Below are 13,936 nucleotides of genomic sequence, written 5' to 3' on the forward strand. Positions count from 1 at the left end.
CAACATAGATAATGTTAATTTGTGGTTTTTCTGGTCAATATGCATCTATTTCTATTTGAGTTCAACATCACCTCCCTGTACTAATGAAATCACAGCTGCATTCCCTATCCCAGTTTTGCATCTGTTCTCTCACCTGATAGTCACAAGACCTCTGTGAGCAATGTAGGGATGGACAACAGGGATTATTATCCCCACTTGGGAGATGAGCAAACTGAGGCACAGGGAAGTTTAATGACTTTCCAAATGTCATACTGCCCATTACTGCCAGAGTGAGAATTAGAACTCAGGTCTCCGGCCTAGAGTGCTTTTGCTGTTATTACTATGCTTTGGCTGCTCGTCTAGCTTACCTCCAGTAGCTGTGTGGCAGCCTTTCCCTGCTCCTGCCAGTTCAACACTGAGCTTGTCTTTGGGCCTATCCTTTCCTGACTTGGCACAGCAGCCTTAACCCTAATGCCAGTCTCTCCCAGAGCTGCCTGGGCAGCCTGTTTGTGGCCCTCTCAGCTAACCAGGCCTGAAGCCATAGAGTTACTCTTTGTGGTCTTGGGTGGGGTGGGGCAATCTACTCTTTTGGGGTTGGGGGAGAGCAGGGTGGAAGAAAGGCAGAACACCCAAGGACCAGTAGCCTGGCCTGTTCTGGCCTGCTGGAGCTGGGGGAAGGGGTGGTTCCTGCCATACTGACTCATGACCTTCTGAAACCTCAGGCTATGTGGTATAATGGAAAGATTCCCCCTGATTTGGGAGTCATAAGACTTAGGGCCTAGTCTAGGCTTTGTCACTAAATTGCTTTGTGACCTTGGGTTAATCACTTCCCTTCTCTGACCTTCAGTCTGCCTAGTGACCAGCTGTGCTCCAAGGTTCCCCCTAGAGTCTCGACCAACATTCTGTGACAGGGAGGAGGGGCTGGGAGGAAGGGGGAATGAAGGGTCTTATTCCTGGGCCCAGCCCTGTCTCACTGTGAACTGTTAGCTCATCCTCATGAGGTTAACAGGATAGCAATGATTGGTTCTTTTGCCCTCTCCCCTTCATCTTTTCTTTTGTTCACTCGTATTCAATTCTTCACCTCATGGCTGACCATGCTCTGTATTTCCCTCTCCACCTAGATCTTTCAAGATCTAAAAGCATTTTATTGATGCCAGGGAAGCATCCCTTTGCCAACTTGGCTGAGCCTACCTTTTTGGGTGGAGAAAACCAGGAAAGTGGGTTGGCATTCAGGGCTGTATAGGGTAAGAAGAAGGGGTCTGTGCCCAGAAACTGTTCGTGGAATTCTTTTCTTGGGGTACCTTTACTGCTTGGCAGGGAGTCAAGATTCAGGTTTGACTAGGGTCGGGTGAGACAGAATAGAAGCTAGTGATGGTAAGGAGGGTTGGCAGGAAGAAAAATAACATTTAAATTTTGGGGGAGGGGGAAGGTACCACCTAGAGGAGAAGAACATCATGGTTTGGGCATCTTATTCTACCATTAACTCACTGTGTAGGTTTGGGCAAATTGGTTCCCCTCTGTGAGCCTCAGTTTCTCCATCTAGAAGATGGGGGCATTGGATTCGATTTCTAAGGTCCCTTCTAGCTCTCAACATTTTCTGATTCTTGCCCTTTTCCAACTAGAAGGAGAGCAAAAGTGAGTGAGTATATCTAGGTTTTTGTGTCTGCATGAGCACTTGGAGCGCTCCCAGGCCTTCTCCCTCAAGCTCCACCCTCCTCTGCCCATGCCACATATCCTCCTCCTCCAACCCCTGTCCCAGCAGGAAGTGCCTGGGTAGACTGGCGTCAGCACAGGAGGAAGTAGACAGCAGAGTGGGGCTAAAAACTTTCCAGACTGACCTGGATGGGGGAAGGAAAATGGTTTCTTAAGGAGGGGCCCATGACCCAAAGCAGGGATACTCTAGCCTGCTCCAGGCTGACAGGCTTAGGGCAAGCTAGGGGAGTGTCTGTCAAGACTGGGTTCCCCATAACAAATTGAGTCCCCTTTATTCTATGTCCCTTCCACCCTCCCCCCCACTACTTGCACTCAGGCCCTAACCAGGTCAATGCAATCTTCTTCCCTCTCCTCCTCCCCACCCCCAACAGCCCCTTTAACTCCTTGATGACCCAAGCAAACTAGCCCCCACTTCCCCCCAACACTATCATCTCCCTCCTTACCCTGGCACCAATCATTCAGTGACAGCCCCGGCTGGCTCCTCAGCCTCAGGGACAAAGGCCACACTGTGCCACTCTGCCCTGCCCTGGTCCATCTATAAACCGGGTCACACTGAGACCTTCTGTCCCTAGCTTAGGGCTGAGGGGAAGACAGCACCAAGGTGACAGGCTTCTTTTCCTGACTCTCTTCCTCCCCTCACCCCACAAATCCAGGGAGCTGATTCTCCCCAGGGAAATTTGACAGAAGGCAGCTTGTGTTTCGACCTGAGGAACAATAATTCATTCACTGCCTAGGCTGACCAGCCATACCAGGGACGATGCTGGGTTCAATACCCTGATTGTCCCTGGCAGAAAGAGGGCGTCCACTCTCCAGCTGTGGTCATCTCTTCCCCAGTTGCCTGTTCCCCATCATCATCAGTAAGTCATTCCCTGAGTCTTCCCATCATTCCTCCTGCTGCAGGGCTAGCCCCTTACCTCTTCTTCCCTGCTGAAGAACAAGGGGTTCTTTTTTAATACATGTGTGATCATGTAAAACATTTCCATATTAGTCATTTTGTGCAAGAAAACTCAAGAAAGAAAGAGAGAGAGAAGAAAGAAAGAAAAAGAAGGAAAGAGAAAGAAAGCTTTGGTCTATATTTAGATGACATCGGTTCTTTCTCTGGAGGCATTTCTCTGGATGGCATTTTCCATCATGAATCCTTCAGGATTGTTTTGGAGCCTTGTTCTGCTGAGAATAGCTAAGTCATTCACAGTTAATCATCATACAATGTTGCTGTTACTGTATACAATGTTCTCCTGGTTCTGCTCACTTCACTTTGTATCAGTTCTTGTAAGTCTTTCCAGGTTTTTCCTGAATTCATCCTGTTTGTCATTTCTTATAGCGCAACACTATCCCATTACAATCATATATCTCAGGTTGTTCAACCATTCCCTAGTTGATGGGCATCCCTACAGCAGGAGTCCTTAACCTGGAATCCGTGAATCCTCCAAGGGGTTGTAGATAGATTTCAGGGAGTCTGAACTTGAATGGAGAAAAAAATGGCATCTGTGTTTTTCACTCACCTGTAACTAAAATTTAGCATATCCTCCATTTATGAACATTCTGAGAAGGGGTCCATAGATTTTACCAGATTGCCAGAAAGGTTCATGACACAGAAAAGGTTAACCACCCATGTTCCAGGAAACAGCTGAATCTTATGTCCTCTCATCAACCTTGACTTCTCACCAGCCAGCCAGGCCCAAATGATTTGTCTACTCCAACCCCCACCTCCCTACCACTGAAACTCCCTGAGAGAATAGGCCCCAGCAGAGGGGAATCTTCTCTCTTCTTTGAGCTTAGTACCTCTAGATTGCAGGGCTGAGCTTCTCTACCCACAAATTTAGTTTGGAACCCTGAAGAGAGTAGCTGAGACTTCAAGGCAAGTTCCCTTTTGTTTTAGGAAGTTGACTGGCAGCTTCCCTCCCAGAAAGTTTTAAACCAATTCCCTACCTCCCCTAGTGGGAAAGATGGGTGGAGATTTATAGTGACTAATGGTGGATTCCTGAGCCACAAACTGAACATGCCACCCCATAAATCCCCAGTCATAGGATGGCTTTATGGGGATGCCCTGTTTTCAGAGGGTGGAATGGCTGGCCACTCCTGGGTGGGGCAAAGATGGAGCTCACGCTAAGGCCAGGGCCTCTGAGCTGACCCCCAAACTAAGCCATGGCCCCAGTCATATTTAGAGAAGAGCTGCCCCTGAATCCTATGCCTCCCCTCCTCCTTTCTAACCCATGGGATGTGATAGTGATCAGAGAAATCCTCAAAATATTAGAATAGTAGATATCAGGAGAGGAAGCATGGGATGGTGGGAAGAATGTTTAGACTTAGAGTCTGGAAAGTCCTAGATTTGCATCCCACCTACACACTTATTAGCTATATGACCTTGATTGGGCAGGTCATTTAACCTTGCAGTTTCCCTTTCTCAGTTTCTCTTTCTGTGAAAGGAGGATAAAGATATTCACACTACTCCTTTTATTAGGCATCTAAAGTCTTTCACAATCTGGCTGCCTTATTGGTTTTTTTTCCTTCATCTACTCCACATTTAGCCAGACTGACTTTCTCACATACCTCCGACTCTTCGAATTTCTTGTTTTCCCCAATACTAAATGAAGATAGGGGACCAGCCCAGCAGTCAGGAAGACCTGAGTTCAAATCTGGCCTCAGACTCTTACTAGCTGTGTGATCTTGGACAAATCACTTAACCCCTATTGCCTCAAAAAAAAAAAAAGACTTAGCCAAATGAGGCCTTTCCTGATCCTCCAGTTGCTAGTGCCTTCTTCCCCAGTTGCCTTGTATTTATTTTGTGTAGAGAGTCAGCATGACATATTTCATAGAGTAAGTAGGAACGTGGGTTCAAGTCCTATCCCTAATACAAATCGACTCTTTGACCGTGCGCAAGTCCCTTGATTTCTAGGTGCCCTAGGTAGCTCTCTAAGATTATTTAAATTGTAAAGAAGATGTGACTTGCGTTAGTAGAAGGAGTTTCCTAGCTTGGGAGTTCCCTATGCTAATGGAAACACAAGTCTAATCTCCCCTTCCTATATTTTGTGTGGACTTCTATGTGTATGTTGTTTTCCTGGTTGAAACGTGAGCCCCTTGAGGGCTGGGACTTTTTAGATTGTATCGTCTGTGACCCCAGCACAAAGGTGCTTAATTAATGCCTGCCTGATGGACAGGTTGATTACCCACCTCATCAGACTGTCATAAGGAAAATGCTTTATAACTTTGGAAGCACTTGGCAGAGGTTTGTTATTATCCTTAATGTTCTAGGGCAAAGATATTTCCCATTCCTATGTGAGGAGTCTCCCTTTTCCTTTTGTCTCCCTCAGGCTCCCCCCACCTCTGGTGGTCTCTATCCCAGACATCTCCCCCTTCATCCTAGTTCACAAACAACTGATTTGTGACTCAGGACAGCTGGGTCCTGTTCTTGGTCAGCCCTGTTGTGGAGCCCCGGCCCTGCCCTCACTGGCCTGGAGGAAGACCCCACTGTTCCCATAGTGCAGACATAAGGCATTCTTTCTATTGTCCAGCTGTAGGGAAGGGGTGTCATAGGAAGCCAGAGGCCTAGAGATGGGTGGGGGGAGGGAACCTGAGGATGACTCATCAGTCTGAAAGCTTAGGAGCTGTGGGGAAGAAAAAAAAAACAAAACATGCATTTTCTTCTCTTGAGGGCCCAGCTGGATGGTGAGGGATCCAGGACTGCTAGAGAGGTGCTCACAATAAGAAACCAGTGGGAGGCATTCTAAAGCCAAGTCCTAAGAGTTTACTGGTAGGAAAAAAGTAAGAGCCTCTGAGTACTGGGGTGATACCTGTAGCCCCACCCCTATACTAATTATGCCTGAGCTATTTCCCATATCTTTTCTGACTCTTTAGTTTTACCGTTCAGACAATGGATATTTTGCCACATGGGCCAAGGCTATCCCAACGTGGTGGGAGCAGCTACGTGTGCACACGGGTAGAAGTGATCCCCATTTGTCCCCAGTCATCTCATGACCATTCGCCCCTGATGTTCATGATCATCTTTTGATATCTGAAGCTCTATTTTGGCCACTATATAGAAACAGTTCAGACATAGCTTCTACCCTCTAGAAACTTCTAGTCTAGGGGTGGGGAAGCTGTGGCCCTCTAGGTCCTCAAGTGCAGCCCTTTGACTGAATCCAAACTTCACAGAACAAATCCCCGTAATAAACAGATTTGTTCCGTAAAACTTGGGCTCAGCCAAAAGGCCTCACTCAACCCAAGGACTTAGAAGGCCCCACCCCTGTTCTAGTCTAAAACAACTTGGATTAGAATACCCAATACACATTAGAATTTGTCGTCTAATACTGATGAAATGCACGCAGGCAGAATGACAGAAGCATTTTGTGTACCTCCCTCCCAGGCTGCTGTATACAGTTAGGGATGAGGTAGGTTTTACCGAGCAAAGCCTTTCATCTATACCTGTCACAGATCCCGGGGAAGGGATTACTGCATTGCGTGGGAGGTCGAACCCTTACTGTCACTTACAATGTTACATCTTAAGATCTTTTTTTTTAAAAAAATAAATCTGATTTTTATTGATAGCTTTTGTTTTTACCTCATTTACCATATTTCCAAATAGCTTCTCCTCACCCCAACCCCGCCCCCAATCAAGCCATCCCTTTTTAAATTTCAAAAAAGAGAAGATAAGGCAATTCTACAAAACTAATCAATAGTTGACCAGATCTGATAGGATATGCAGTATTCCATACCCATAGGCCCTCCCATCTCTTCAATGAAGGGAGTGAAGTAATTTTTTTCTCAGCTCTTCTCTGAGGTCAGGCTTGGTCATTGCAATTATGCCAGGTTCGATTTTGCTTGTTCTTCCTGTTTAATATTCTGGGAGTCTTCCTGGGCTCGGTTTCTCTAACATAATAGAATTGGAATAGGCAATTTTTAAAGTTCTTTCCAGCTCTGACATTCTAGGAAGTGGGATTTTCGGACCCATTGAAATGATGAGAGAGCAATCTCTTGGCAGGAAAGCACTGTCAAGGCAGAGAGTCTAAGCGTTGAAAGGGCTCTAGGAAATCATTTAGCCCAACTTCTTGCCAAATACAGGAATGACCTCGAAAGCATAGCATATCTGCCAGGTGGGCAGTAACTAATGACATAATGGATGGTAAGTGCTTTGCAAAGTTTAAGACTCTCTATAGAAATGTCCATTGTTATTCAGGATCTGCTTGAATACTTGACTTCTTGGAGAACTCATTCTATCCTTGCAAAGTTCTGATCATTAAGTAACATTCTGGTCTTGAGCCAAAATCTGTCTGCCTGCCACTTCTACACACTGCTCCTAGCTCTGCTCTCTGGAGGTGGGACACAAAGAAATGCACCGATTTCTGCTGCTACCCCACAACCCTGTACATGTTAGAAGGAAGTTCTCATCCATTCCCTGGCCCCTTCATCTCTTCTGTAGAGCAAACATCCTGAGTTTCTTCCTTAGACAAGATGGCTTCCTCATATTCCTAATTCCCCTCTAATTTACCATAGTCTTTTTAAAAATGTGACATGTTTTGATCACATATGTGTGGTTAACTAGGCCAGCAGCTACCAAAATGCTTTGGCTGTTCTGAGAAGAGGAACAATGCCTTTAAAAGGTAGTTAGGTTCTTTTATAAACCTTTTTAAGTGCCATGCCTTTCTCTTCGACTCACAGCTACTCCCTTGGCCAATCTCCCATTCATTAGCTCTTTACCCCACACCCTCAAAAGCCCTAATCTTTGACTTGTATATGATGTTCATAACTCACAGTTCATCTGCTTCCATCAATTAGCATAATGTTTTTATTGTACTCTGTGAAATGATTATAAAGTAACAAGGCAATTTTTTTTAAAACGTGAGAACTTGAAGCACTAAGGCAGAGGTATGTTTGTAAAATGTTTACAACCGTCTCTCCAAAAAAAAAAAACCCAACAGATACATGTCCCACACTTTTAAGTTTAATCTTCATCAACAGAAGAGTAAATGGAGCCCTGATTTGTAATGTTTGCCAATTTCTGAGGTGTTAATGCCCACACCTAAAATTTAACAATCGGTTCTGGGGAGCCACTATGAGCTGGCTCCAGCACATTCCTGAAGGTCTATTCAATTTAACCAGTATTGGAATGGAATATTCCAGTATTCCAAGTAATGGAATACTATTGTGCTTTAAGAAGCAATGAGCAGGTGGACTTCAGAAAAACCTGGAAAAACTTATGTGAACTGATGCTGAGCGAGGGGATCAGAACCAGGAAAACATTGTACACAGTTACAGACACATTGTGCAATGATTAACTTTGATACACTTGGCTCTTCTCAGCAACGCAAGGTCCTAAGACAATTCCAAAAGGCTCATGATGGAAAATGCTTTCCACATCCAGAGAGAGAATTACAGAATCTGAATGCAGATCGAAGCATACTATTTGCTGTCTCTCTTTTTTGTTTTGTTTTGTTTCTTCTTTCTTGTGGTTCATTCCATTGGTTATAATTCTTCTTTACAACATGACTAATGTAAAAATATGTTTTATATGAATGTGTGCTGTCTTGGGGTGGGGGGGAGAGAGAACATCAAAACTCAAAAGCTTGTGGTACTGAATTTTGTAAACTAAAAATAAATAAAGAAATCTTTAAAAAAGAAAGAAAACAAGGAACAATTTAACCAATATTTATTAAATGCCTACTATGCTCTAGAAAGTGTTCTACATGTAGAGGCAGCAATGAAACATTCCCTGGCCTCAAGAGCGGGCATCCCAGTAGGGGGAATGCAGCTGACACACAGAGAAGTCAATATCAAGTATACAGTATACAAAGTAATTCTTTTCTTTTTGAGGCAGTTGGGATTAAGTGATTTACCCAGGGTTACACAGCTACTAAGTGGCTGAAGCCAAATGTGAACTCAGATCCTGTGACTCCAGGGCTAGCACTCTGTGCACTATGGCGCCGCCTAGATGCCCTTGTGCAAAGCGATTCTAAGAGGGGTATAGGCACAATGAGTGGGTACCTGTGAGTACCAGATTGGGGGCAGAGAGAGGGAATCAGGTCTTGTACAGGAGGGGCCGCCTGAGGCCTGCTGTGAAGGCATCTAGGGAGTCTGTGCAGCAGAGGTGAAGGCAGGCTGCATTTCAGACACAGCGGTGCCCCTGGGCCTTTGGAGATGGAATGGCAGGGGTAGAACAGTAGGCCAGTTTGAAACAGAAAATACCTGAAATAAAATTCATGGGAAAAAATGAGCATATGAAATAAGGCTGGAAAGGTAAGTGGGAGCTAGATTATAGAGGGCTTCCTTTCATCTCTAAATTTCTGTCGTTGAAATGAGTGTTGTTCCCTTCTAGGAATCAAACACTCGCTCTGGGAATGCTATCTTTGCTTTGCAGTTTCCTCAGTGGCAGCAAATTATCACCGTCCAAGGGTCATTTTGAGTTTTGCAAAAAGGCACCAAGGCAAAGGAGCGATGAAAATAACGTCAGATTTCAGCCTGAGAACCTGGCTCTGCCGTTTGAATGCCCTTAGCCAAGTCAATCTTCTCCTTTTGGGTTTCAAATTTCCCTTTTCGTAAAATGAGGAAGTTGTATTTAGATGATTTCTTCACGTCCCTTTGAGTTCTGATTGACTTAGTCTAACAATGGTCAATCCGAGAAGACCCAGGAGCCCCTTCTCACTTTTCTCTCCCCAGCCCTTGAGGATCTCCTACGTGTTTGTTCTTAAAGACCCCAAACCAAACTGTCTCTCCCTCCCCTTACATATCATGTGGTATTCAATTGTTTTCAATTGTGTCCGACTCTTTATGACCCCATTTGGGGCTTTCTTGGCAAAGATTCTGGAATGGTTTATCATTTCCTTCCCCAGCTCTTTTTACAGATGAGGAACTGAGGCAAACAGAGTTAAGTGGCTTGAACAGGATCATACAGCTACTAAGTGTCTGAGGCTGGATTTGAACTCAGGAAGACAAGTCTTCCTGACTCCAGGCTGGGTACTCTATTCACTGTGCCACCCAGCTGCCTTCCCTTGTATATAGTATACTGCAACATCCAGAGGAGGATGTCAGGTGATCACTTCCCATTAGGGGATCTTACCTCATAATTTGGAGAAAGACTCTGAGATGATGAGGTTTCCTTCATCCTTTCTTGTAGGACTTCAGCAGTCCTGGATGCGTTTGACATCTTTTTCCAGTGATTGGCAGGGAACAACTGCTATAGGCCAGGGGAATGGAGCCTCCCTAGGTTGGCCGAGGACAGAGGGAATGTGATCATTGAGCAAAGCAAACATGGTACTGACCCGTAATCCCTTAAGCCAAGAAGATCCAGGAGGGGCCTGGTTGCCATGACAATGATACATTGGCCAGTGGTAGGGATGAGAGTATCCAGTCTGGAATTGGCCCTGGCTGCCATGTAGATAAAAGCCCAGAGGGAATGTGAGGTTGAGTATCTCCCATCAGGGGCCCTATCTCAGTTTAGGGGAGGGCTCTGGAGAGATCAAGGAGGTGGATGTTGAAGGCATTCCTTCTTCCCCAGATCCTATCCAAGCCATGGTCATAGGCAGACTACAGGGCAGCTTTCCAGGGCTGGTGGGGAGAAGGAAACATGTCTAGGGTGGAGATGGTTGTGAGAATGGCAAGGGAGGAAGCGGGAGAAGGAAGAACCTTGGACAGGGATAGCAGCCAGTGTCCCCAAGGAGTTAGGGCAGTGTCCATAAGAGCTTGCCTGAACCCCCTTCTCTAAAAAGGTTTATTAGATTCATAGATTTTTTAAGATCTGGAAGGGACCTTAGAGATTGTCTTATCCAAGCTCCTCATTTTAGAGACAAGGACGTTTAAGGCCAAACAGATCGAGTGATTTGTCCAAGGTCGCACAGCTAGTTGATAGCACCGCTGGGTCGGTTCTCCTGAGCTGTGTTCTCTCCCACTGAGGATTCCTAATTTAGCTCTGAAGGCTTCAGCTAGGAATGACACCCGTTATCGTCTCTCCTTTCTCCCCACGTCACCTTCTCTGAGTTCTTCATTGCCCTTGAGCTATTTCTCTTCCTTAACATTTATTTTCACTGTTCCTCGACCTATAGCTGTAGCAGAGATGGAGGCAAGAACCTGCCAGTTCTTGTCCATATTCTCCCATTCATCCATCTCTTTGCCTCTGCTTCCTGGGGACCCAAGAAACACTGGAGAGCAAGATAGGAGTTTGAGAAACAAAGTTGTATTGATTGAGACAAATCGGAGGGGTCGCCTGCATTGTATGTTGATGTGGGTCCCTTGGATGTAGAGAACCCTAGACTAGAGAAGATATTGAATTCAGGGGGAGCTGGAGCCACAGTCAGTATCCTCAGGGAACTGCCAGTCTGAGGGGGGAGATAGCACATGCATGCAGAGGTCCTGAGCAGGGGAACAAGGGCCTACTATTTAGACTTATGATAACAATAGCTATCATAGGAGATACAATGTCATATAGATTACTGATATCAAAGTCAAATAGAAATTTATCCCTGTATATTGACTTAGAAAACCACAAATTAACATTATTTATGTTGTATTTCATTTATTTTGTCAAACATTTCCCAATTACATTTTAAGCCTATTCTGCAATGAATTTGACAACTCTGGTATAATTATCAGAGGGATCAGCCTTAAAGTAACACCGGGGGTCAAGCCTTGTCTCTGATACATACTGGCTTTGTGACTAGCAAGAGGTCAGGTGACCTTCATGTGCTCAAAGCAACTCAACACTATAAGCTGTAGAGAAGTTTTTGATTTGAATTGAAAGAAATCACAGGGGTCTGGACCAAAAAAGTGTGTGTGTGTATGTGTATACTGTTTATATATGTGTGTGTATGTGTACATATACATACACACATAGATTTGTATATATGTATATATAGTATCTGAGGCAGCTATGTGGAACAATGGACAGAAGTGCCAGACCTGAAGTCAGGAAGACCCAAGTTCAAATCCGGCCTCAGACACTTAGTAGCTGTGTGACTCTGGACAAGTCACTTAACCCTGTTTGCTTCAGTTTCCTCATCTGTAAATTGAGCTGGAGAAGGAAATGGAAAATCACTCTAGTATTTTTGCCAAGAAAACCCCAAATGGGATCCTGAAGACTTGGACACATCTGAAACAACTGAACAACAACAAAACGACACACACACGCACACACACATAAACATACATGCACACAAATATGTCACACAGCTAGTAAGTGTCTGAGGCCAGATTTGAACTTGGGGCTTCCTGACTTCAGGTCTGGCACTCCATCCATTGTTCCACATAGCTGCCTCAGATCCTGTATATACATATACACAAATCTCTGTGTGTGTGTGTGTACTGTTATACTGTGTACATATATGCAGCTTTGTGTATATATAGCACATAGATACACACAGATATACGCATATATATAAAATAATATAGAGATATACACACACGTTTTAAGTTTTGCAAAGAACTTTGCACATATTATCTCATATGATCCTTACAACAGCTCCACAGTAGATGCTATTATTAGCCCCATTTGAAAAGTAAAGACACTAAGGCTCCAAGGTGTTCTAAGGGTTTGTCCCAAAGTCACACCATAAGTGTTGTAGGTGGGATTAGAACTCAGATTTTCCTGTTTTTCAGTTCCTGGGGCCTGGGGTGGGGGGTGAGGATTGCATTTGTCTTGTACAGAACAGAGGAAGGGTAGGAGGGTGGGGGCGGGGAAGGCTTTGGGTGCTACCTCGCCCCCAGCTGGCTCATAGAGTTTCTCTCCCCATTCAGGATCCATCTGCCAGGGGCCCCAGCTGACCATGAACAAGATGAAGAATTTCAAGCGCCGCTTCTCCCTCTCTGTGCCCCGAACAGAGACCATTGAGGAATCTCTGGCTGAATTCACTGAGCAGTTCAACCAGCTCAACAGCCGACGAAATGAAGGTGAGGATGCTGGGGTTCACTCCTCCTGGGTTCTGATGCTGAACATATTCCCGTGGAGTGTCCTAACCATAGACACGTTTAGAGGTCATGGGCTCATGGATTTAGAGCTGGAAGGGACATTAGAAGCTAGCAAGTCCTACCTTCTCACTTTACAGATGAGGAAACTGAGGCACAGAAAGGTTTCAGTGATTTGCCCAGGGTACCGCAGTTAGTATCTTTTTTTTTTTTTTGACGGTGGAAGGCAGGGCAATCGGGGTTAAGTGACTTGTCCAAGGTCACATAGCTAGTAAGTGTGTCAAGTGTCTGAGGTCAGATTTGAACTGAGGTCCTCCTGACTCCAGAGCCGGTGCTCTATTCATTGTGCCACCTAGCTGTCCCAGTTAGTATCTTTGACAGGATTTGAACCCAGGTCAGTCTGATACCTCTCTAGCATGCCCAAACTACTTCAATCCCAAATCATTCATGCAGCCTCCAGTCTCAAATCTTGAGGGTATCTCTCCCATCCTGGCCTTGGTAAAGGTGCATAGCTGCTCAGGGACTGGGGAGGAGATGGCCTGGGCCAAACTAGCCTTCCCTTCTTGCCCTTCTCTGGATAGATAGGCAACTCCTAATTTTCCCCTCTCAGACCTGGGCCAAGGGCATCTGCAGCTTGGCCCCCTAGGAGGAGGAGACTTGCAGGCAGAGCCTAGCGCCATCTCCCCTACAGATGAAGATGGGGATAGCCGCAGCCAATCTTCACCAAAGATACGCTACCGAAAACACAACCAGCGACGTTTCTCCATGGAGGTAAGAGATGGACTCCCTGCCTGAATAGACACACGTGCAAGGAAGGCTGCAGGCTCTGGGAAGTCACAGAATGGACGTGCTTAGACCCTCACAATAATAATCTCTGTAATCAGCATTCATCTAACATTTTAAACTTTGCAAAGCACTTTGCACTTGTTATCTCAAGTGAGCCTCACTACCAACCTGGGAGGTAGGGAATGTGTTATTATCTCCATTTTACAGATGAAGAAACTGAGGCTGCAAAAAGTTAAGTGAATTTGCCCAGAGTCACAAAGCCATTAAGTGTCTGAGGGCAAATTTGAACTCAGGTCCTCCTGACACCAGACCTGGCACTCTATCCACTGTGCCACTTTAATGAGCCCCAAAGAAGACCTGAGTTCAAATGTGGCCTCAGACACTTACTAGCTGTGTGACTCTTGACAGGTCACTTAACCCTGTTTGCCTCAGTTTCCTCATCTATAAAATGGGCTGGAGAAGCTGGAGAACCAGTCCAGTGTCTTTGCCAAGAAAACCCCAAATGGGGTCACAGAGAGTCAGACACTACTGAAAATGACTGAACAACAAGCTGTGTTCCTATATATATGCA

At 45.3% G+C, this 13,936-nt stretch overlaps 1 protein-coding gene across 1 annotated transcript in view; it reads left to right on the forward strand.

Moving 5' to 3' along the window:
- Positions 1-13,936, forward strand: part of CDK18 (cyclin dependent kinase 18) — a 49,516-nt gene that overhangs the window by 17,030 nt on the left and 18,550 nt on the right. The window contains exons 2-3 of the mRNA XM_036756811.1: positions 12,412-12,564; positions 13,190-13,350. Coding sequence (XP_036612706.1) covers positions 12,441-12,564; positions 13,190-13,350 — 285 coding nt within the window. The 5' untranslated portion in view covers positions 12,412-12,440. The remainder of the gene's footprint in view (positions 1-12,411; positions 12,565-13,189; positions 13,351-13,936) is intronic.

Source organism: Trichosurus vulpecula, chromosome 4 (genome assembly GCF_011100635.1).
Source record: "Trichosurus vulpecula isolate mTriVul1 chromosome 4, mTriVul1.pri, whole genome shotgun sequence".
NCBI lineage: Eukaryota > Metazoa > Chordata > Mammalia > Diprotodontia > Phalangeridae > Trichosurus > Trichosurus vulpecula.